We start from the raw sequence: 26,107 nt of genomic DNA on the forward strand, positions 1-26,107 counted from the left end.
AGCCAATCGCGATTCAATTTCACAGTCACGAAGCCCTTCGCGCCTTAAAGTGCGAATTTCTTCGTGAACCTGTCCGGCGACTTTTTCAGAGTTGTGGGGACGCACTCGTCCGCTGTGGTTCGCTTTCCCGCAATGCTCCCTCAACTCGTTCTCTGTGGTTAGCTTCCCCGCAATGCACCCCCCCCCCCCCCCCCCCCCCCTTAGTTGTGTTATAGTGCCTAGAATATCTAGGCACTATAGTTGTGTTACTTTAACTAACAGGGGAGGGCTCTGGCATCGCAGCGCCACGAGCGCCACGGATGGCGTGTTTGCTGCGCGCGCGCGGTGGAGAGACTGGTCTCTTCGGCTCGGCACCGGGAAAGCGCGCGGACGTTGCGCCCGCCGCTTCGCTCTTCGTCGCGGGCGCCTCGGGGTCGGAACATGCTCCCGCTATCCCGTCCCGTCCTGCCTCGGAGTTTTCGCTTGCCCTAGCGTGTGCGAACGTTCACTCATAACCGTGCTGGTGAGTCGGACGTCCTCGATTCCTCAGCGTATTTTGTTGCTAGCTCGCGTTATTGTTGCAGCAATAAATGCCTTGTTTGTGTCAGCCAGCGTGTCGTTCCTTTGTTCTCTCAGAGCAAAGCCCGCCGTGGTCGGCGTGCGCTCGGTAGCGTACGCGACCAAGGGGTGGGGTCCGGCGGTTTTGAACCGTGTCAGCCGCGGTTGAACGGGGAGAACGTATTTATCTACCCAATTAAAACCCCACAGAGTGCCCCAGAAAAGAAAGAAAGGTCAAGCCCCTGCAACAAGCACAATGCATACGACGGCATTTTGTGGAGTAAGCACGAGACATTTTTTGTTGATCTGTAGCCCACATTTTCTTTATTAGGCGTCGAAGTGGCAGGCAAAGCAGCTGGTTTCATTACAAGACGGTGGTCAATAAATATGATACACGTTGTACATAACACAGGTACGAACTCTAACAGACACACATGCTAAATAAGAAATTGGCAGAAAAATGAGAAAAGTTCACTACGCGCTATAGACAACAAGACAGTCAAGAAGACGAGAGCACGTGATGAAGGCACAACGGGTAAAGAAAAGCGGTAAATGTAAAATTCAAACAGGCAGAAGAACACGCACTGAAGTCAGCGAGCAGGTTAACACTCGTTTCTTTAGTGCTAGAAGATATGATTATGGCCACGAGAATTACGGTTATGCTTAGGATACGTAACAAGACCCCAGCCGTTGTCGTGAGCTATAGACCGCTTATAATAACCCAGAACAGAATCTGTACAAAACCTCTGCTTCTATTTTTTTTCTGCAACGTATTCACAGGTCACACAGCCAAAGTGCTCGCTTAGACATGCCTTAAGCAGCCGCTATACATTGACAATTCATCACATACTTCGCAAAGCACACAGGAGCAACATGGCAATGTGCTCGCATGACTAAACACCTCTTTCGACTAAAATGCCCATTGTGGAAATGATTGTTAGTCCTCGCTGTTAAACACAGTGTTTAAGGGATTTAGCTGGGGTAACAATGCACCGATGAGAGCATTTCACCGAGTAATACACACTGTCTAAACATGTATAACAAAAATTCGAACAAGTGTACGCGTATATACAAAACAATACCCGCCCGCAAAAAATCGTGCTTCGGCACCAAAGAACTGGAGAATTACTTCAAAGTTCTAAACGGGACCCAGGCTTGAAATTGTAGGTCGAAGTGTCGCGCAGTGGGCGAAGCTTGCGAGAGTGAGGAGAAAAAAAAGGGAAATGTCACGCCCTTGTCACAAGGTCCGCGAAAGGGGCAGTTGGAAGAGGCGTTTTATACTCGTTAGTCAGACGGAAGGCCTCTGCTAGTGTCTGCACGAAAAGCGACATCATGGAGTGGCGGAAGTTTCACGTCTGAAAGCGATCTTTTTTGGCCGTCGCTTTCAAACCGAAATAGTTTTTTCGAGCTGCCTATTTTGCGGGCCGTGCGACAGGGTTATAGAAACCACGGAGTCACAAATAAAATATATAAAAAAGTGAAGATAAAAAGTGAAAAAGTGAACAGGCATTAGCCTAGGGCCATGATTTACAAGGATCCTTCGTCCAGTAGTATTTAACTGCGTACCACTGATCACTGCTGCCTGTGATATCAGAACCGACAACTAGCAAACAATGTCATGTGCCTGCTCTAACATCTATGGCCAGGATCATCGATGAAAAAAAAAGCACTATGAATTCAATTCTTACAAAATGTAACTGTGCTTTCATCACGCGTCCCACCCACAACTAACGTACTTAACACAGAATATGCAAATGAGACCAGACTACACGTGATTGCTTCACGTACCTATGACTGTTTTCTACGATGAGGTGAGTGGGAACCACACAGGACATCGCACCGTTCTTTCATGTTCCCGCTGTTTACTCTATAAAAAAGACAAGCTTTATTCTCCATTAGTAGGTGCCTCATCACCAACGATGACCGGTCATGCTCCGGAAGTGATTCATCTAGGCTGAGTAATCTAGGAATGACAACATGTCCAGGAGTAGACATTGCCCTCATTACGTGAGTAAGAGGGAAGGATTCGTGACTTCCTGAGAAGGCGACTGTGACGCCCGAGAAGACGCTGCAGTGAGTCACTCCCAAAGGAGTCATTCTACAGGATTCCCCTGTCGGAGGGTAAGGAACACACCAGCGATCATGTCGTGGCTTTCGCGTGAGTCATGCAAGGTGGAGGCGGTCACGTTTTAAAACGCGGACGGCAAATACTTCCTGTCATGCGGGTATGACGTAGACATCATTCACGACAAGCAACGAGCGTTGTGACGTCTTCGCTTGAAACCTGTCTCACGCAGGAACTAGCAAGCCCAGTGGTATTGGTAATTTTTTTTCTCCACCCACAGATCAAAGTGGGCCTCGTTTTTAATAAAAGTAACTATAACTGTGTATATAGGAAACGCCAAGTGATATCACGGCCAGCGTGATACTCTATCGTTTCCGCCTGAGTACAGTGCCGAACGAGAATTCTATCTCACATATCTCACGTAGATGGGAGTTTGGAACATTCACAGCCTTGACTTGTATGTACACACACAGACGCTGCCTGCAACGAACCTGCCCCACAGTGACTACTTCCGTATCAAATCCAATTCGACAAATCGGTCGTCTTCGACACATTTCAAGGTCGTCTGCTCCAGCTGAAAACCATGCTGTGTAGTTAACCAATCATCACACAGAGCCCTCTTTTTTGCCGTGACGTCCCTATCAGTCCCCGGAAAACACGTCACGCGGGTGGAAACCAATGGTAAAACCAACGGAAGTGACGTCAACTGCCGAACGAGTCCCTCGAAGGCGAGTAGGCGGACGTCATGCCCCGTTACGAAGCGCGGTAGGCCCTGCGGCGCTTGCAGACGAACACGACGACTCCGATGGCGATGATGATGAGTGCCACAATGACGGCGATGATGACTATTCCCGGGATGGACAGAACGGTGCTGGGAGCTGCGAAGACCGAGACAAACAGAATGCGTGTAAGAAACGCTTACGTCTTTGGGCAGGCGGCATCAAGTCACATTGTCTGAGTGTCCTGCTTCAAAGATCGTGTACCATTCTAGCTTTAGCGTACGTAAGTACGCGGAATGACATGAACATCGTGTGGTTTCTTCAGAAGACGTTTCAAGTAAATATTTGACTTTTCAAGGTCCACATTCCCAAAGAGACCTTTTACTGAGGCTTGCTGCTTTCGGTATCAGATCTGACGGAGGAGCTTGATTCGTTTTGTAAAAATGAAAAATGCCGTCAGTGAAGCCCGAAGAGGACAGCGGCCATAGTCCGAGAATCTTCATCTCCGTTAGCGGGAGTACATCAAGACGTGCATGCACATAGCGACTTGTGGTAAAGAATGCTCCTTTGAGCTGTGAGCGCAAGAGATTCCGGATTATAGCCGCAGTGCTCTTGGGCTCTGAAAGCTTGCAGCCAGACACTGTTCCCTTTGCTGAAGACATTGGGACTGCGTGACAGTCACAACGCCTAGTAATGACTGCGGCATTAGCGAAGTCCTTACTTCCTTACTGCACAACTTTCTCCGCCAGATATCACAGATATCGCTTTCGACAGGTTTCCCACGTGCATGGGGTGATACTCACAGCAGTTGGCTACGCTCTCGTCACTTCCGTCGCTGCAGTTTTCGATGCCGTCGCACCAAACCAGAGGCTCGATGCAGGCACCGTTGTCGCACTGACGCCACGACTCTGGGCACTCGGACTCGTATGCTGCGCAAGAGAAAAGGCAATGATATTGATGAGCTTTAGGACGGGACAGCTTTTCCTTACAGTAGGCCTTCCGACAGATGCACTATCGGGGACAAAAGGGTGTACTACACGCGGCGGGCGCCGGAGCTACGGAAAACTGCGGCATTTTGGCGAGGTAAAGCACAAAACACTGAAACGAGCCAAGCGACACGTGCCTGCTGATAATAAAGGTCATGCATTGACTGTCTCGATCCCAGATGCCGCCTGTAGATGGCGTTGCAAAGCAGTGTACCAACTGCCCCTTATGCACCGTCAATTAAGTAATGCATCAACTAGTCGCACTTCGAATATGAAGCCATGGTATCTCGAGAGCACTATCTTGACCTTTCTAGAAGTCAAGACGTCTCCTCCCTAAAGCATTTCGCAAATAAAAAGTACGGAGCATTTTTGTTCCGGGAGCGAGAAGTCACCATCAAGTATAATTTTAGCAAACATTTCTGGTATTCAGCACGTTCTCATCTCCCGTGTCCTTGCTTTCTTTCTTATGCACCCCTGCCATCCCGATGCCGTCCGAGTCAATGACGTCACCCCGAAGCTGACGTCACCGCATACCCACACAATCCGGGCAACGATGCACTTACGTCACTCCGCTTAAAGCAGACCGACCAGGAACGGTTACACACCCGCGGCAACCTCTACTGCTACGTGCTGCGTTAAGACGCTGGTCACGTTTGTGCACGCAACCACATTGCAAGTAATACCGCGATTCGTTCTGTTTCCAAAGACGACGTCATTCGCCGCCCCCCCTCCCTTCGCCACTCATCTTTTCCGCTCTTCCCGACCTCATATTGCGACTCGCGACAACTTCGTCCGTCTCGTGTATCATACATAGATAAAACTGCATCTTCGTTCTAGCAGGCCCGAAAACAGATAGGCGGTGCCCGCAAGTCAAGTGGCGTGCGCTCTGCGTACTACGGCCCCTAACGACAGGCACGAAGCGTGCAGAGACGCATGCACGAACACGGACCAAGAAGCGACGCGAAAATACGCCCACGCCACTCCCTTACTTCGCCGTTGAATCAGCGCGCAGAAGCCCATGTCAGAATCCTTCGCGAGACGAGGCCGCGGCGTTGCGCAACTGACAAGGTAGGTATACATAGGCACACATACACAAACAGACGCACGCACAGCTCTAGAGAACGTTGAAGCGTGTTGTAGGCTCTTTGCGCGCGCTACAGGACGCCGCAACCAGCGGGAGCGCAACATCGCTTAATTTTAGTGCGTCTCATAGTACACGCGTGACTAGGCGGTGACTCCCTCCCGAAGCCGGTGCCCTTCGCCGAAGGTATGGAAGACGCCTGCTTGGATCACCGCCAGCCGTTCGTGTAAAAGATGGTGACGGAGGCATCTTTGCATCGGGGATATGCCAGGGCTGCGGCCGCGCGATAGAGACGGAGCCGCACCTTTCGAAACGGAAAGTAGCGGTGGTCGCTGCTGCAGCTACTACTACTGCAAGCGGTGATGAAAACTGCCGTCTCAATATTCCGCCCAGGAGGAGGCAGGAGATGTCTAAATCGTTTGAGAGTGCTTTTTTTTTTTTCGTCGTTCGCGGCAGCAGGAACGTTCGTTGAGCTGCTACATGCAAGTGTACTGAGCAGGAACACTTCACATGCACGATTAGCTGGAGGAGTATAGTTGTATCGTACGTCAGACGATTCCGTTCACGCGATGGTGAGGTTACTGTACATACAGATCATCTTGCTTTTGGCTTTTGTGCGCGACCGTTTCGCACTGCTAAACACAAGCTATCTCTGTCACTGCGCCACCCAGTAATTGTTGCTATGCACGTAAATACGAAAACATGAAAAGTGCGATTTAGGCCAGCTGTGCTTGGTTCTATTCGAGATAGGGTCTATAATGATCGGGTCATCAGGTCTACATGTAGTGTAACTGGCTCTACACTTCGTAATATATATACATGAACTCAAATGCACTGGAAACATTTATACGTAATATTTTATCTCTCATGAAAAAAGTTAGCACTAACGGTGCGGCTCCATTTTTCCTTTTCCGACTAATGCGTTTCCTCCAGATCTGAATCAACTCGCCCAACAAGGGGACATGTCAAACGCTGGCTTCGCATGATAGTTTTGCTTTTAAGACTCGCGCACGAGCCCTGCTTCACTGCAGCTCTATTAGAGCATACCGAAGCGATGACGTCATAGAACAGAGCGAGAGTACGACGGGTGTAGCACAAGCATGTGTATTCTGGACGGGCAGCCTAAAAAGTAAAAAAAAGAAAGAACCTCCAGCCCTGTTGTCGTCATCCTGTCTCCAGGTGCCTGCAGGGTCATGCCCCGTTTCGGTCGATCGACGCTCATGCGCGTGCATTCTTGTGCCTGTCATACTCTTTCTAATTTTTTGTTCTTTTACTTTTCGCTCTCGGCCGTGTTTACACGTTGGCCAGCTGTCAACCATTCCGCCGGAGCTTGTGGCCTTGAATACTGCCAGGGCTACACGTGTACCCTCACGCCTGTTGCCCACGCAGCTCAAGACTAAGCGGCATTGCCGATGCTACAACCGGCTCGCGGTGCACACACACAAATTCTCTCAGGCGCGACTGTTTACGCGTCCGCGTTGGAATAAGACCCACACGGTGACTCAGGTGCAGTCAGTGACACAACGTTGCAAAGGTAAAGAGGCAGAAATGCAGTTATACAAATGCAAGCAACTCCAAGTGTGACTGCCACGTGGGCTCGCTGAGGCCATGTACCTATATAGCGAAAACACACATCTGCGACGCATGTAGGCGACTACTTAGACGACATGCGGATTTCAGCCTGGAAGCTAACAGAACCAAGCGGAACGCGAGTTTAACCCTGTCACTTTACGTGGGCGGAAAATTATTATTTTTATTTTATTGCGAAAGCAATACTAGTTGCACTTTCAGCCCGTCGCGTAGCGAGGCCGGTAGCTATCAAATTAGCATATTTGATTGGATGGGATTGGATTGTATAACCGATGCATCACCACAAGTCTAACCACAAGCACCACCACCAGCTACACTACCAGCTGAACCATGGCGTAGCTACGGATATTGCTTTCGCAATTACCGGGCTTAACCAAGCTAAGCCACAGCCATTTTTCATGATGTTTGTAATTAATAAAGTCAGGTGAACATTATGCTTGATCGTCAATGCAAAAAACACGACGCTGAGTAAGGAGGTGGGGTAAAAAAAAATTGCCGATGTACACGATGAACGCTGCGTGCCAGTGCCGTAGCAATGGCCCATTCCCTCTCTTTATTTTACCGATGGTATATCCTATTTCCCATCTTTCTCTTCTTTTAAGCTCAACTCTATAGAATGGATAACACATCCTCCTGCCTTGTGCTGCCATGCATGCAGTGCACGGGTACCCTTTATTCTTATCTCTAGGTAAGCCTAAACTTGCACTGTCATCCACGTGAGCTTTGCAGTTCGGACGAAAACTATAGGGTGAAAGGCGAGCACCAGGATGCATTTCGTGCATCATCATCTCTGCGTCGAGAGAGAGAGGTAGAGAGGGAATGCACACGTCACTCACTCTTGTTGACGTACGCGGCGATGACGACGTTGAAGGAGGCCTTCCTGTCGGCGTCTCTGCTGGGCTCTGAGGACCACCAGATGGTGAAGCGGTCGCCCTTGGTGCGCACCGCGCCCGTCCTGGGGAAGCGGTCTCCGCACAGCCGCTTGCCGTTCATCTCATCCTCTTCCAGGCCGTCGAACTGCGCGTGCAAGCGGTGGGCATGCGTGTAAGCGCAGAGGACGGGTGTGCGCAGTTTCCAGCAACGCAGTATAGCTTCAAAAGTATTAGGCACTGAGAGCTCCTGACGACACCCAAATGGACCACCACGAACGTGAACAGTCTCCACTCAACGTGCATCCTTTTCGCCAAAACACGCCTTTAATTTTCTGGCTGCCCACACAACTGCTGGAAGCTCCGTCGTAAAACAGAACAGAAAATGTTTTTGCCGTCAACACACATTTTTTGTAAAGTTTTCGGTCATAAACTTATAGTAACGTAACAACAAAATGTTTTGTAGCAACAACAGAATTTTCTGTAGCATTGTGCTGCCCCCTGCGGTGACGGCAGAACTACAGAAAAATACTACAGGAAACACAACAGTGCTACAGAAAAACACACTACGATACTAGAGAAAAATCCGCGTGGAGATATTTCGGGCCCTTGTTTAAGTTGGTTCTTTACAAGCCAAAACAACACTGTGGTCTGGCTTCGAGGCCGAGCGTATAGTGGAGGGCTCCGAATTAATCTCGACCAGCTCTCTCTGGGTGATTTTATTGCAAAATAGTTAAGGCAGACCTTTCATTCGTAGCGAATTTCAGTGCTATAGGTTCGCATGCGCACAGTGACTGGAGGAAACAGTGGTCGAGTGGAATTCCAGCCCCGTTCCGTAGCCGGATCGGATTTCCGTTCTGCCGCAGTGGATTGGCTAAATTGAAGAAGCGGATTTTTTTTCAGACTGCTGTTTTGGTTCGGACTAGGTCATTTTCATATTTCAAAAAGCTGCCCTTATTTGGAGCTCTGTGTAATCCGGGTAAAATTACGATAACCTTCTAGTCCTAACTTTCTAAATTCGGTTGTATAAGACAATACCACGAAGTGGCTATACTGCATGGCTCATACACAGGGATAAAAATTCATGAAAAAAAATCTAAGCTCGTCATTCCTTTAAATTTCGGCACGCAACCCAAATCTGAAGTAGGCATCGCAGTGGCCACGATCGTATTTGGAGAGTGCGATTATGATTTCGCACGGGGATGTACTGACTGAAATCTGAACTCACATTCCGAATTCGGCATACTGTATATTGATTCTGAACATGTGAAGGCGCGCATATAAACGGGACCTCAGGACAGTGAGTTTCTATATTTTGCTGTTCACAGCCCTTGTAGAGCATATATAGAATTAAACCTTGTGTATGACAACAGGGTTCCTGTGCACATACAGAGGGCAAAACGCTTGTCGAGAACACGTTCTGGGCGTGTTTCCTGCTGAGTACGCGATATCTAGCGATTAAATTTGGTTAAAAATGGTCTGGATGTAAGCGTGCATCCAGTTACACTAATAGGATTTCATCTTTTTTTGTCTTCTTGGTCGCAGCGCCTTTGGGAGTTGGGAAACACACAGTTCAGTCGTCCTATATAGACATGTGTTTTGCGCTCTTTACTAACACTCTGAACAAGGGACGTTCACGTACCCAGATGAAGTTCACGCAGGAGTTTGTGGGTCCTCGCGGGATGTCGATGGAGACGGGCGTGACGAGGAAGCCGTACGATTCGTTGACCGTGCGGAAGCTCAGACCCGCCCGGCATCCCCGCTCGTCGAGTCGTTCCTGGAGCGGAGACTTGAGCTTGAAGGAGATGGACTGCGCCTCGGTGCGGGCCTGGTACCGGTCGGGGGTGTTGGACTGCGAGCAGTGGTCCTCCATGTAGTCTGCCAACAGTAGAGAAGAAGGCCCAATGCGGTATACGATGAGATGGTGTGAACCAGGGCACGGTACAGTCGAAGACAGAATCGTTCTTAAAGGGGCTGCGAAACACTGCCTGGGCGAATACCGGCTATACTTCAGGTGGGTTCTTTATGTCACACAGATGCTGACTTAAAAAGAATTACAGGAATCGATGCACAGGAACCGGAGTTATTCAGTGAAGAAATTTCAAAATACAAGCAAACAAAACGCTGCCCTCAACTCGATTTTGGCGGGGCTTCCCACTCCTATTTCGCTCTCCCAATGACGGCACCTGGCGCAACCAATCAAAACAGCCAGCCAGAGCACGTCGCGGAAGTTTGTACTCCATGGTTGCCTGCTCTCTGTGAGACTGGCAGCGTTGGATGGATGGATGGATGGATAGGAGCGCCCCCTTTGAAACGGGGTGGTGGCAATTGCCACCATGCTCAGCTTTTCTTTATTTATTATTTTTTTTGTTTACTGTGTTGGCAATTCTCATTAAGATTCTCCATCAGCGTTGTTTCTATGCCAGAGCGCCCCTGGTGGTGTATTTTTATTTTACTTGCTTTGCAGGGCTTTTATCTAAGACAAACAAATTGATCTTGTTGATCTAATATAAAACGCAGACAGGTGACAAAATGTGTCTCTATTTATTCACACAATTTGCAGGATATTTACTGTTTGTCCGGTCATCAAGCTCGCGCCAGGTGATGTCATATCCGCTGCTAAAAACCCGCCACTGTGTGGCGACCATGAAGTTGTTTTTGGGAGGACATTAAAATATTAAAAAACGGAATGTACGCGGTGTTACCGACGCTAATAGCACCATTACAACTCACTGTATGCAATCAACAGGCAAAACGGTTAACTAAGATTGTGTTTCTGGGCCCCTTTAAAAGAAACATACCTACAAGCATGTGGGTTGGATGGATGGATGGTAATGGCTTTACCCTTTGTACCGGGCGGTAGCTTTCGCCACCTAGCCTATACTTCCCCCATTGTTAATTTATTTTTATTTTCCCTTTCGCTCTTACAATGTCTAATCTGTCTATCCTTTTACCCTCGAAATTCACGCCTCCCTTGATTTCCGCCACCAATCCTCCAACCTCCCCTTCGTCAATGTCACGCTTTTCCCATCCACTCGCCCGTCCTCCCCAGTAAATCCCAGCGCTATCTCTATGGTCGTTGCTGTCCCCTCTGGGAGGGCTGGGCGGAGTTCTGCGCACCTCAGAACCAAGTGCTCTATGGTCTCCGTTTCCGTTTTACAAGCAGAGGTACAGAGAAGCAGAGTACAGGAGAAGTCGCCAGGGTTTAATACCGCACTTTCAAACCACCCTCGTCGGAGTTTCTTGTTGTGCTCAGCTTTAATCATAACTTTGTTGCATCTTATGCGAATTCAAGCTGCCGCTTGCTATGCACATAGTATCCGCTCTAGTACGGCTGAAAGTTAACCAGTTTAATTCCTCCATAATTTTATTCGATTCGGTAATTGTCGCGGTGGGACTGAGAACGTTAATGTGGCCTATATTTTGCTTCAGTCAACAATATATTATGCAAGCCTTCGGTAAATTAGAGAGAGATAGGCTTATAGCAGTGAACAATATATGGCACGAGAAAGAAACCCCTAGACATTTAGTGACCTCAAGCGGCGAAAAAAAGAGACAGTTGATGTCCCAGAAATTGGGAGCGGTGGTAAAGGTATCAATATTATTCAGGTTAACTTGTGATTTACATTAAACCTTTAGTTAATTAAGCTATGTATTTGTCTTTAAAAATTCTCGCATTTTAAAAATGCTTTCACGTCTCAGTTTTATTTTCTCTTTGATGAATGCCATCTTATGGTTCAGCGGCGCTGATTATTGCACTAATTAGTAAATCTTTGCGTCTGTCACCGTCAGCCATGGGAACTATAGGTACAGTCAGGCCGCAATGAAACTCAAACAACGCCTGTGCACAAAAATTGTTTCACCTGTGTATTTTGAGCTGCAGTCTACAGCTAGCCTGATTCATGTTCCAGGGGGATCTATCGATGTACATGCCCATAAACTGGTTTTAAAGAAATATCTCGCTGCAAAGTAAAAAAGTAGGGCCCATGCGTGTTCGCGTCTGATTCTGGCCAGACTATGCAAGTGATGGTCGTACATATACGTGGTTTAGAGAATGAAGCTTCATGACACGATAAACAAAGAAAAAAAGAAGCGAAGCTGATGGCGCGCATCGCGCCTGCATGTTCCTAGTAAGCGAACTTGTTCTGAAGAACCATGAACCTCAGTCTTCCCGTTTTGCTGCGTCTCCTGGGAGAAACGCACTACAAACGGTAGTCCCCAAAACCGAGGTCCAAAGAGCGCTCATCTCACAATCAAGATACACGATCACCGAACTATACTGTTATGCTTGAAATAGCTTATTTCCCAGCAATCTGCGCAGATACGGCTCTCTGGGGGCCAAATTGAGCCGACTGGAAGAAAGTTGACTTACGGTAAGCACCACTTCCCATGAAAAAGCCTTGCAAAAAGCATTATACAGTCGAACCTCGTTATAACGAAACGGTTTATAACGAAATAATGGCTATAACGAAGGAATGACAATTCCCCTTGGATGCTCGGTCAAAACTGGCTATAACAAGACTACGGCTATAACGAAGTAATCGCCGGGCGTCTTCAATTTCGTTGTAACTAAGTTCAGCTGTATCTGTACTCCATGGCAAGAGATTTGATTTTTCTGCCGACCTCACACGACATCTGGACATCGCCTAATTAGGTTCCCCTGTACCGGTATAATAGCGAAATACAGCCTTTCAACAACTTTTCTTCACTATCATGAGCAGTAAAAACACGAACTCACAGTCAGTGTACGGAGTGATCTCCACCGCCGCGGCCAAGAGCACACAGCTGGCCGCCAGCATCAGCCTGAAGAGAGCGCACGCCGAAGTCGTCTTCATGATGCTTCCACACAAAGTTGGACGATGTAGAAATAACGGCGCGGCGATGGCAACTGTAGTTGATGCACTACAAAAGGGGCACGATTTTCGTTCGGTCTTCGAGACGGGCGCACACCAAGACCTCACCTCAGCTGAGCACGCCGAGTATCTGACAGCCAAAGACGCTGGCGCACGCTACTTTATAATGAAGCTCGGGCCGGCTTTGAACGAGAGTGAATCGTCCACCGAACGCGCGCGAGGAGGTGCGATGAGGTGTGAGTAAACCGTACACGTAAGAACCACCCTCGGCTAGAAAAAAGCGAGAAAGGAAAAAAAATAAGGAAGCTATAGTAGCGAATGGAGGGTGAGCGTGAGCAGGCGAGAATGAACAACACGTATACCGTCGTCGTCTGCAGCGCAGAATTAGTAATTATCGTCTGCTACGGAGAATGGACGACGCGCGAGCGGTAGGTGGGAGAGAGAGATAGTTCATCCGCTGCCTAGAAAAAGAGAGAGAGAGAAACGGACAAAGCGCGCCCTGCGATTGGAATTTGTTTCTTCAGTTTTGTTTCTCTCTCAAAACGGGGGAGGGAGTGGCGCACTCCCAAAGCCAGCGCCATGTCGCAACAGCTCCGCCGACCTCTCCCAGCGGCTGGCAGCTAGCGTAGGTGTGTGAGGCACGGCGATGAGGTGAAGAGAGGAGGGCACACCTTGAGTCACCGCCGGCTGGTGTACATACGCTCTTTGAGTCTTTGAGACGCGGGAGAGAGTGTGTGTGTTGGTGTGTGCGTGCGTGTGTGAGTGGCGCAGTCGACAGGATATGGGAGAGTCACCGGGGCTTCCTCGGCGCGATTTTCCTTCGCAGCAGCACACAGTTGCTGGTCTGTTGTCACCACCGGCGCGTGGAGAACCGAGAGGCATCGCGATTACGCACGAGGGAGAGTCAACCTGTGTCGTCTTGTCGAGGCCGGCCGGCCGGACGCGGCGCGCTCCGGAATGCGCCTAGTGCTGCCGACTTCCGAAACAGATACGGCTCGCTCGCTGGCTCGTTGTCTTGCTGTACAGAAGACAACGGAGTCACCCATCACGTGCAACCATGTTTGTTTGCTGTAGAGAGAAGCTGAAAGCCTGGAAAAAGCCCAAGATGAGGCGCGTTGCAAGGGCCGGTGAACTCACCGCGACCCCGTGTTTGGAGACCGTTACTAGTGGGTGTCGTAAGCGCCAGAGACGTATGCGGTGTTTGCACAAACGCCGTGGAACCCCGGATTGACTTGCGGAAAGCAATAGCTTAGGGTTGACTCCAAATCCTGAGAGCCTCACTTAACGTGAAGGGGCTGCTTGAAGTTGGGTTAATGAATTGGTGTTCAGTCATGACAAGCAACTCATAAGGCAGGACTTGTGCTGGGACAAGGCGAGATTTCGCAGCGAAAGAAATGTTCGACGCCAAAATCTTTAGATTTTATCACATACTACTAGCGACTGCTTGCTCCCATATAAGGATAAGGCATTCTACAAAAATCAAGTTTATTTGCTATCTTTAGCTCGTCCACAAACCTGCCCAAATTTCCAAGCCTTCAAAGCCTTCACAGCCTTCACAGCTCTATTACTGTGGCATGAGCTGGCAGCCGTATGATGCTTCCCTTCGGTCTCTCTTCCCCGTCCAACGTTTCTAAGGTTCGTTCGGTGGTGAACGGTTTCTGTCAATGTTAGTGATGAGTGGGAGAGAATAATTATAATGACGGAATGATGTTACGAACGTATCTCGCGCGAAGCGTAAAATGATTTCAGTGAAAAAGGCAACAACAATAAATCTAAACAACTGCTGGAGACCTCCTGTGTCACGTCGAAATTGAGTTTCCCATATGACAGCCGTCGCATGTGGGAGTCATGTATTACCTCTTCAGACAGTGTATGCGTTCTAGGCTATATTTACAGTTGGTTTCCGCGGTATGAAGGTGCAACCATTTTTCTGGGTTTCCAGAAGTTCGATTTCTCCGCGTAAATTATTTCATACAGCATCTTTTTGCTGCATGGGTGCGATGACGTCGACAGCAACCCATTTTTTTTTCGTATTTCCACCCTCCATTTCTTTAGCGCAATAAACTTATTTGCACTTTTGATCCCTCGCATAAAGCTGCCAAATAGGCACGATTGACTTCCGGTTTGCCTTTGCCATCATGGTCTTTCTTGTGGTCTCCTTGGAAACAGGCAGAACAAAGCAATAGATGTAAGGCAGTATTGAATGCTTGTAATAGGAATCACTTTCCTAAGCTCACTACAGCATCGCCTCTCTCTGTGCATTTCCAATAGAATAAATTTCCAGCAAAGGTGCCAGTGGAGTTAACCGAAGTCTTTGAGGGGTTTAATTAGTTCACGCCGAAGAGGTTTTATAATGTATTTACTGCGGCGCTGACTTAACGGTCCTGTTCATGTAGCACGCGGCCACATATCAATTAATACTATTTAGGTACAGAGGATTGACAGCCCTGGCGTGGAAATACGCCGAACAGTGGCAATAAAAAGTAATCAGAACATATTTTAAAATTTAATTTCAATTTATTTATTCAACACCATGGTGCTGGGAGCACGTCAGAAAAGCCAACAAAGTCGTCGGCTTCACGTGAACCGCGCCCCCGTTGCAAACATCAGTGGCGAAGTCAGCGGCGTCGAAGTTTGAGACATTGAACAGAAGCTCCACAATGCAGAAAATAAGAAATAAATAACTTCAAGACATGCAGAGGACAAGGAATCTGACAACGTAGCTATACAGATTATATAGACATTCGCTTTTGAAACACTAATTTTCCAACAGAGAAATTTTTTTTCACATGCAGTGGCTTGCACAAGCACGAAACGGAAGAAAAACTGCGATCACAAAAAGAAAATACAAAATGGAAGGAAATTTACATGAGAAATTAAGGGTATATATACTAAAAGTAAAAAGAGCGGAGATTTATGCTAGGCAGTGCTGTTTACATTTTTTAGCTGTAAGGGAATGGGGATGGACTGATTTGTTCACAACGTACGGTAGCTGATGTTAAATCCCTTGCTGTCCATAATCTGCACGGCTTGCCGGAATGTACCAGGGCGGGATGTGACGAAGTAATCTTGTTTGTGTATTAGGTCTTGGGTTTGCAATGTCTTGTAATATTCTGCTGCCTTTATTTCTTTTATACACCGAAGCACGGATATACATATTCATACAACCGTTTTGCTGGTACAATTATGGTTGCAGCGAATAGATGTGTAGCATCCTCCCTAAGACAAGTAAGATTTCTGTATGGACGTAAACGACAGGTCCAAGCTAACGATAATCAGCGGTGCAAAAAAAAAAAAAAATCTTAATCTAAATACCTCCCTCCAACGGTATATGCTCGTATTACGGATCCTGCGGATGATTAGTCCAAAGTCGATTACTACTAATATTTTCACTGTTTACAACTTAGCTGAGCGCACGTGCATTATTGGACTATGCTGCGTATGCTGATAAGTTACCTTTGAAATTCACCAATCGGAACGCTGCCGGCACAGTCCGGTTGCAACATGGCTACGCCTAAAGCGGTAAATAATTATAAAAAAAGAAATGGCAGTGCGCCGTTTCTGCTCATCGGCGACTTATGTTAATATTTTACGTCAGCATAGAGGTAATCAGGGCCATTGTTTACTGTCCTTTGTACACTACATGCATATATGAAGATGCAGAGATGCATGTACAATCTCGACTGTATGCACACGAAAAAAAGAAAGCAGCCGAAAACGAATAAACACCAAAACCAGAAATGGTAGCTCACCCGCAATCAGGTTTTAATGGGCACAACATGAACAATTCATTGGAAAAACATGGACAGTCTCGTGTGTGAGAATCGTATGTCTATAGATGCGCAGATTCCGCTTCCACGATCCTGGTTAAATACGCGATCGACATGTTTGCCGATATAAACCTTAGTAGTCTCGTGTCTGTTGATCCTTCGGCTTGCCCGAGATAGTAACACGATTTTCCAAAGTCCCTGCCGATGTGTGTTTATTTTCGAAAGCATAGCTGAATTCAGTCGTGATCGTGAACTCCACACTCGTGTGCACGGATAATAGCGAGGCTTTAATTTGCTGTGGCAAAAAACAATATCTAGTTTGTTTGTTTTTTCTCGCATAAAAATGCATAGAAACCACTGAGCTTTGTAACAGCTCGTATTAATTTACTTCTCTTTATAACATTCAGCGCAAAAAGGGTGATCCAAGTGATGACGGAAGCGCACTTAGAACACTTGGACCACCGGCGCGCACATTAACACAGCAAATTAAAATGAGAAAAATTATTGCCGAAACTTTGTTGAAGGTGTTCGTGGTTTTACCGGTGTATAAACCGGCATGCTGGTTCGTTTCGCTTGCGCACCCATAAATTAAATCCGACAATGGACTTTCACAACAGATACGAGAGGACGCCAACACGAACAAAACGCGTCATTTCTGACAAGTGCGGACACAAGCGGCATGACTGCACGATTTTCAAGCACTACACCCTCGAGCGCAAATCGTTCGTCCAAGCCGCCGCAGGTAGCCGCTGGCAGACAGCGGCTCGCGCGCTGTCCTCGTCGCATTCCGGGAGACACCCTCGCCTCGCCGAAGGCAAGCGACGACGCGCGCTGCGTCAGTGCGCGCCGGGCTTGACGTCGTGAATCATGGCCGCCGGCACGCGAGCGCCGCGTGGACTCACCACGGGGTGGCGCCCGTGTGCCGTGCGTTGTGTGCGTTGTTGCGTCCGAGGAGTGTGACCTCAAACAGCGCGGATGCCGCCTCCACAATCGGAACTCGTTTTTTCTCCCGAATCGCCGTGACCGAGTCTCTGGCGCGCTTAGTCAGTCGGGTTACTCAAGCGACCACTCATCCGCGCATACGAGTGTGTGTACTCTAATAAAAGAGGCGTACGGGGAAACGAATGAGGCTTGGCTTAGGGAGTTTCCACAAGGGTCATCTGATGAGTGATAGTGACCCAATGACCTCAGCGTTGCTGGATGCCATTCCACACGAGCTTGTATCCCGCTGTTCTAGAGAGAATCATTTTCGCTTGCGCGCTGTGTTTTTTAGCCTTTAGCTGTTCAGCTAAAGCGGTGCTCAAGGCTCATCTGTTCATTCATACGTCTACCAGAATATGCCTTTTGTAAATAGACAAAAATAACGGGTGAAAATCCGTTGTGATGCGACAAATATTCTTTAGCTCTGATTTCTCGGTTTTAATGGGGACCGCTTCACGATTTTACACGTTATCCGTGCGCAGGGGCAATGCCAATCCTCTCCCCTCCTCTCCGTTATCCTCTCTCATCGTTCCAGTTTTAGTACGGGTGCTTTGGAAATGCGCAGTAGGTCTCATATTTCGCTTTTGCAATGATCACCATTAATTGCGTCTTGGAATTTAATTTCAGCGTCGCTTTTTCGTTCCGCTCCCGTGTGGGCTTGTGTTGGGTGGGGGCTTTCCTGAGGGTGGAGATGTGCGGGTGGTGGGTGATCCTTCTGGAGGGCAGAAGTGGGTCGCAGGGATCTCTAATCAGCAGAGCGCTGTCATCGCACCCAACAGTTTAATTTTTTTTTTTGCATTTCCCTTTCATCTGAATGCTGCCACCACGACGTGGTTCGATTGCGCGATGTATTGAGTTTTTAGGCGCGTAATCACCTCAGACCATCATGCGCCAAACACATGGTGCAGTTTCTTTAAAATTGGGTGTCCTCAGCGACAGTCCTTGTCCGGACAATGACTTCAAGGAGCCCAACAAATCAAATAAAGACCTCAGCCTTCTTCTCAGGCCAGAGGCAATGGATGAGGTGCATGTTCAAGATCGCCGCTTCTTTCAGGAAACTAAAAGCAGATGGAATATCTACAAGTGGATTATCTCCTAAAAGTAAATTGGGGTGGAAGGGAATGTGTTCATTGTAAAATACAATAAATATTTTTTTCCTCAGCCGTCCGAGTTCTGTGCACGAAAATAAAATAAGATGTGCTGTGAGCTCACCTCCACATTTCTCACGCAAAAGTGTGTCTTGTTCTGTCACTAGAAAGTTATGCGTTATGTATGTGTGTTCGATGCTTATGCGGCATAAAAGTGCCCCTATAAAACGTTCCTGATGCCTGCATGATATCCATTCTCTCAGAATGGGTTTTACTAATTGTAGTTTGTTATTTTCTTCACGATTCCATGTCGACTGCTATTTTACTTTAAATGTATTTTTTATTAGCTTTATGCAATCTGCACAGTGTATATTTACAGTCCTCGAATTCCTTATGGCGAGCTTGAGCAGAGCACGCGTCAGCTCTCTCGTTGCCACCGATTCCAAGATGGCTTGGTACCCAGCAGAACTTAATTTCATGTCCTTGTGTTTCAGCAGTTATTATGTTATGTATTTTATCTCCTATTAAAGGTTCTCTTACATTTCTGGTGTGCAGTGCTGTGATTACGCACAACGAGTCCGTGTAGACGATGCTGTTTTGAATGTTCTTTTCGACTATTTTTTCTTCCGTCACGTAAATGGCCTAACACTCGGCTGAGAAAATTGACGCGCACTGTGGAAACCTGACCGCCTTTTTCCATTTATCTTTCACTACAGCACTTCCGACGTAATGGGCTGTTTTAGAACCATCTGTATAAAGGGCTGTGTATTGTTTGAATTTTTCGTCCAGCGCCAAAAATTCTTGTAAGATGTGTTCACGTGGAGTTTGCTTTTTTTTTTGAAATTGTGCTAATGTGTAGCCACCTACAGCAAGAAAGGTGTACCAAGGTGGCAGTGGTTCGGGTCTCTGGGCAGTATCTCACAGTGTGTTCAAAATTTCTAATTCCTGGCAAACTTCCCAACAAAATAATGAAATAAATGAATTAATTACGACCTAAACAAACTCAGTCTCCCGTCCCACGCACACTCAAAAGCAAGTTTCGGAGTTACTTACTCAACATAAGGGTCAACGCTTCCAGAAAAAAAAATGACTTGGCTTCAACTGAACGCCTTGAGATCATCAAGGAAGCACGTCTTTGCTCGCTTAAAACGAAAACTGAAACGGGCATTTAGAGAAAAAAAGCAGCACAAACACCGGAAATGAGCTTGTGGCGCAGAACTAGAATGACGAACCTGTATGATTAAAGTCATGGTGTATTTGACGAATAAAAGGAAGGGGTCCGTCAGCCTTGTTAGCAGGAAATCGGAGAGGTCTTTCGCAAGGAATGCTTCGGTGTGGGCGATGGCCTGTCGCGTCTAACCTGTTGTAAGTTCAAATGGAGGATGGCCAAAATAGAAAGAACATTCAAACGAAGACGTAGTTATCAGTAAACAAAGAGCACGGGCTGAAATTAACAAGCAGCCATTTAAGCTACTTTGCTCTCGCTGCACCGCCCCTGAACCCATTGCCAAGAAATGGAGAGAGAGAGAAGACAACACGACAAGGAACACTGTGGTGTGACTAATATAGCCGAAAATTAGTATTAAAAAAAAGTTACAGGTGCCTAATCTCTAATGTCATCAGGGGATCACATGACATGTTTCGTGACTTTCGATCGCGCCATTTCTTGTTAGATTCCCTAACTTTTGCTGCACTTGCTTATCTTGTAACATGTGTATTTTTCTCGATTTCTTGCACCTGTTCCTAACCATTCGTTTCTTTATTCATACGTACCTGATTTTTTTTTCTGCTTACCCGTGTTTTAGCACTATACGTTTTATTGGAAATTGATTGGACTTTTTTTTGATGGAACTCTCCCCCTATCTTATATTTAGGGTGCCTGAAATAAATAAAAAAAAAACCTTGAAAGTTCTCATCCACAAAATAGCGTCGATCTGCTAGCGAAACTTAATCTTCTCCGCCTTACCCTCAGCTAACCTTCAACTTTCAAAACCACTCAGACGACTCTGTGTTTACGGTCCTCGGCTGCTGTATGAACCCCAGCGTCGAGGTATTGAATCCCACCTCGGCAGCTGCGCTTCGATGGAGGCGCGTTGCGGAAACGTCCCTGGGCTCAGATTTCGGCACGCGCTAAGTACCATCCCCGTAGAAATAATCCGGATACCTCCACTATATACACACACACTGCCTGCCTCGATAGTTCCTGTCGCAAGCGAAAAAGAAAAACAATTATTCTATCTTAAGCATTTAACCGCCAACCTCGCGCTGCACTCGTCATGATTGCACCAATAACGCCAATGGCGAGTCACACTCGTCCAGCCTGATGTTGCGTTGCTCTCAGCGCCAAAGACGAGTAACGGTCGACAATTGCGTTGGTTACCATTTTGATCACCGAACGGTAGTAGTTGTCTATGAAACACGTTTTGCGCCTTTAGCGCGCGTTTTAAACACAAAAACGGCCATTTTGGCCAAAAATCAACAAAACAATTAGGCGATTTTGGATCTTTTCGAAAAAGAAGTTGGTGGTTAAAAGGTTAATCTACAAAGCTGGACGTATTTGTAGCTTTCATAGCATCTCACTCTGGTATTCTGAATGTAAGGTCGCCGCATCGAATCCCAGCCGTGGCGGCTGCATTTCGGTGAAGTCGAAATGCAAAGACACCCGTGTGGCATACTTGTCAGGGCTCGTTAAAGAACGCCAGGTGGTTAAAATTAACCGATAGCCCTCCGCTACAGCGTCTTTCGTCCAAGCGCAGCAACGATGAACTCAACAAACCATTTTAACATATCACACCATGATCTTTCTTTTTTTGTTAGGTTGCGCAAGCTTCCCTTCTGGTTGTTAACACAAAGCTGAAGACAGGCTGACCTTTCTAGAGGTTCTTTGCTGCAGTAAGCATACGCAGTCGCTTACGGCCGCGTATTCCTGAATGTCTCTTCGTTTGACCTGCTCTTTTTTCTCTCGATACTGTCACGCTGGACGCACCACTCTTAGCCGCTGTTAATGTGCACACGACCGTGGGTCGTAAAGTTCTGAGACTTGCTTAATACCACGGCTAGAGTAAATTCTTCACAAATTCGAGGAGCACGCCTTTTTGCACGGCTACATGACGCTCGGGGTGGTATTCGGGCACTCTGATGCCATTAGGAGCAGCGTAATAACGCGACGCTTTGAACGGGAAGAGGAAATGCTACCGGTCGACCAGGTTACGGCGCACGGCTCGAGGGTTCATGATAATGTCAGCTTCGAGACATATTCCCTGTTTCGGCGTCACATGAAAAGAGTAGTTTTTAACTCTGTAAGCCCCCTTCTGCCAGTTACGTTGCAGACGAACTACTGCAGGAAGCTAGCCTGATCATTCGCCGTCTCCTGGGACGAACAGATGATGGAGGTAGTTGTACCGCCTCACCCTTTCCTTTATATGCCTTAGTAAACACCCACAATCACTGGCTCACCTCGTTCACACGACTACAGATGGAGCAGTTTTGAGAGTTCCATCTTGCTAGGCCGGGTATATGCATTCCTTATGGCTCAGTACCACGAGAAGAACAATATATATATATATATATATATATACATATATATATATATATATATATATATATATATATATATATATATATATATATATATATATATATATATATATATATATATATATATATATATATATTGGTTTCGTTTATTGGGGTTTAACGTCCCAAAGCGACTAAGGCTATGAGAGACGCCGTAGTGGAGGGCTCCGGAAATTTCGACCACCTGGGGTTCTTTAAAGGGAGACTGAAGCACTTTTTCTGAAAATCGGGCTGGCAGCGGCATCCTATAGTTTTTCATGCTGTATACTGGAATATCGCATCCAATTAAGGCAAAAACAAGCGCGAATTGCCTTTTTTAGCCGAAATATGCGGCCTGTGCCGCGGGGCACGCCGCGCGGCGCGCCGCCGCCCGTGATTGGTCAAGAGAGGTCGTGACGTCACTTTGAGGACTGGAGAAGCTGCCGATGCGGATCCGGCGCTGCGTTGAGGGCAGATCGCAGCTTTCCGTGCCGTTGTAAAAGCGAATACGGCGACTATTTTTTTTTACTGACCACCGAAGAAAAGGATACTACAGTTTGCTCATTCCACGTATCGCCTGAAACCAAAAAAGACACAAGCAAAAAATTCTATGCCTAGCACAAGCATACGCCAGCGTCAAAGACGCGATACAGACCATGCGTAAAAGGTGCCAGCACAACATCGGCTCGTATTCTCGGAAAGGAAGGGGTGCGAACAATACTCAAGTCAATTACCACCACCGGACGCCTCCTGGCTCGCCCGGAAGAGCGTCATCCTAAAGAAAAGGCCCAAAGCACTGTGTACTCGTCAATCTTGTTCTCAGTACCCGGCGTTGCAGGTTGGGGCAAGAAAGTATTTCAACTGAACGATGAAGGAGCACAAAGTTGGTGTCAAAATTAGCGAAGGGCAGTGGCCAAGCACTGCGAGGCATGTGACCACAAGATAGTGACGCAATCATGGTGCGCTGGAAACCAAGCCAAATACGCGCACAAATACGCTTCACTCCTGGCGCGTTCAGCAGATGTCAGAAAATATTAATCGCTGCCTCGGAAACGTTCGCCCTTCCTAGATTTGCAGTTTAGGTTCAGTGAAGTAGTTGCCAACTGTATGTGCGTTTAAAAGCCAAGCTAGCTGCAACTCGCCCGCTGCCACAACTTGATGAAGAAACCGAGTAAGGTTGCGGTGTTTTTTTGCAAAAACTCGGTTGGCATTCATTTCACTCATAAATTTGCATCCGAAATCAACGTCGAACGCTTTCATTTTAATTGGTTAGCTAGGATTAAACGAGATGCCGCATATGGAAAGCTTCGATGCTTGCTTGCTTTGCTTTATTGTGCTTTGCTCTGCTTGCTTGCTTGCTTGCTTGGAGACGTCGAACCGAGTATAAAATCACTAACCGAGCCTTGCTGAGCACGTCTCAGGTGGTCTGGCCGCACCTAAGCTGAGGAGAGCGACACATGCTTAAGCCTCTATAAGGTTTCTTCAGGGGCTAAGTGAGCATGTTTCTACTTTTAAAAGAGGCGCTTCTTCGGAATGATGACACGCCTCTTATGCGCGAGGAAATCGATGGAACTGTGTCATGGTTCAGCCGCGCCTTTTCGACAGAAATCTCCAGAGATCACACTAGGACAAGCTCTGCCTGTAGCCGCTTTTACGAAAGTGTTTCGAGCAGAGTAAGCTTGCTTTAGTCGGCTTGAATTCTTTGTCACAGCAGCGAGCGGTTGCGCTGCGAGCTTGTGGTCTTGCGGAAAACAGTGGAAGACGACACAGTCGCGGCCGTAGTTGTTCGTGGACACGAACGCAGAGTAGTACCTGTTGAATCTGATTCTCAAGGTCGGCTGACACGCTTTGTACGTCGCAACGCTCGCAGTACGAGGAACAACGCATGCAGCACGAGAAACAACGCGCGCTGAAAGCGCGCTCGCGTGCGCCGAAGCATCCCCGGCTCCTCAACATGACGTCACGCTGGCCGACAAGGACGAGGTTTCCCTCTCCGCTGTTCCCCTCTCCTGCGCTCGCGCGGGGAGCGGGAAATTTAAACATCGCGTTTTTAATTGGTGATTGCGCCACTGTTTCAGCCAAAATCGAAAAAATAATTTCACAGACGTGATCAGCAATGACACTACTTCTAAACCCTAGAAGGTTAGCTGATTCGAAAACCGCCTCAGTATCCCTTTAACGTGCACTGACATCGCACAGTACACGGGCCTCTAGAATTTCTCCTCCATATATATATATATATATATATATATATATATATATATATATATATATATATATATATATATATATATATATATATATAGTCGTCCTTCTTCTACTAGCTATATATATATATATATATATATATATAGCTAGTAGAAGAAGGACGACTATATCTTTGCATAAGAGCGGAATATTATGCAATAATAGTTACGGTGGACAATTAAGGTCCTTACGTGCTAAAGGCGTTTGAGTCAAATGCCTTTACCATAAAGGCAGTTGGCCTAAAAGCCTCTATCGGAAGGCATTTACCATGAAGGCCTTTGACTTAAAGGTATTTTGCCTAAAAGCCTTTACCACGAAGGACTTCTCGCTGAAGCTGTTTACCTTGAAGGCCTTTATCCAGGTGTAGCCTTCACCCAGGCATTTACCCATCACCCAGGAGAAAGGAGAGGCATGCCAGGTGTACACACATGACAGGTTGCGCACAACCCGGTGGCCAGGTGGGCCGCTTGCCATAAAGCAGGCTTCAGACATGTACAGTCTTGGCTAAAAGTAACCGAGCCGCCGCTCGGTTACTTTGTATGCCCGAGATATGTATTCCCGAAATCGGAAAATGCGCCTATCAGTGCTACCGCAAGCAAGTTCCTTTTCGCCCATTCCTCAAGAAACGAGGCATTGAGCTCTAAAGCTTTGCTGGAGGCGCCTGCTCGAAAAACTGAATGGCGAGGTGATGATCGAGGGCTTACGAACCCCTGAAACCCGGGGCTAACCCGGGGCACCATACTTGGTAGCGAAAGCTACACTAGGCTAGTCAGCGGCGCATTCCGGGCGTCGTCGGAGGTCCGTACTGCGCATGCGCCGTAACCATGGCAACCGGTTGCCATGGCTGTTAGGCGCCGAGCATAACATGCTCCGCGCCTAATGTAGCTTTTGCTATCTATATCCTGGCCTAGCTGAGCTAGGGCACAGCAGATTTTTCGCTCACAACGCCAATGACGACGCCGGATTATCTGGACAACAGGGGCCTTAATGCCAGGTCAGTTTCAACGTGAAAGTGTGCATAAAAAATCTGCACACAACACAATAACAAAAAGTGTGCACACAACACAATAACACACACACGTCCACACGCGCGCGCACATGGACACACACATACACACTCACATAGAAATACACACGACCTTTTGGCAAATATAATTCATATAGAGATCAAAGCCAAGAATGAAACACGCTTACATATCAGAACACATATGTGATTACAGATCTTACAGACTCCGAACATTTATGAATGAAACCTGCACTCACAAATCAGTTTGTAGAGACAGTGAAACCTAGAATGAAATGTACACTCCACGAACAATGCACACATATCAAGAGAAAGGACATACACATCGTGAAATCCAACCCTATTCCCCTGAGATGATGCTGCGCTGTCCAACCTGGGCTGCATCTCCCAGAGGCGGCACATATACTGCCTCCCATCCGCGTTGCAGCACTCCCAACATGCTGTCAACCGTCTGGTGATATTCCAGAGGTGCTTTGAGCAATAAATATCAAACAAGATTTTCGAACAGTCGCCGTCAGAATACTACCTCAAAACTCATCCGCCATTTTTCTCCTGCCACTTAACATAGAGTGATAGAGTAACTGTCTATTCGCCAGAAGACTCCACCACGCACACCATATCTACAATTTAATAGCCCGTAATGAAGCGCCTAATGGAACCCTTTACGTGTGTAGATCAAACAATACTAGCGTGTATAACATATTAAGAGGGTTTCAAATTGGGCTAGCTGGTAGTCGCGAAC

General features: G+C 47.3%; 1 protein-coding gene across 1 annotated transcript; it reads right to left on the reverse strand.

The window, feature by feature from the left end:
- Positions 1-844: 844 nt before the first annotated feature.
- On the reverse strand, positions 845-13,086 carry LOC149363609 (uncharacterized). The gene is made up of 5 exons (XM_089573596.1): positions 12,586-13,086; positions 9,490-9,725; positions 7,815-7,995; positions 4,125-4,250; positions 845-3,480 (listed from the first exon to the last, which is right to left on the reverse strand). Exons 1-5 carry the CDS (start codon positions 12,680-12,682, stop codon positions 3,356-3,358), a joined length of 765 nt encoding a protein of 254 aa, XP_089429722.1. The 5' UTR covers positions 12,683-13,086; the 3' UTR covers positions 845-3,355.
- Positions 13,087-26,107: the final 13,021 nt, after the last annotated feature.

Source organism: Amblyomma mixtum, chromosome 2 (genome assembly GCF_055824585.1).
Source record: "Amblyomma mixtum isolate Tamu chromosome 2, ASM5582458v1, whole genome shotgun sequence".
NCBI classification, from domain to species: Eukaryota; Metazoa; Arthropoda; class Arachnida; order Ixodida; family Ixodidae; genus Amblyomma; species Amblyomma mixtum.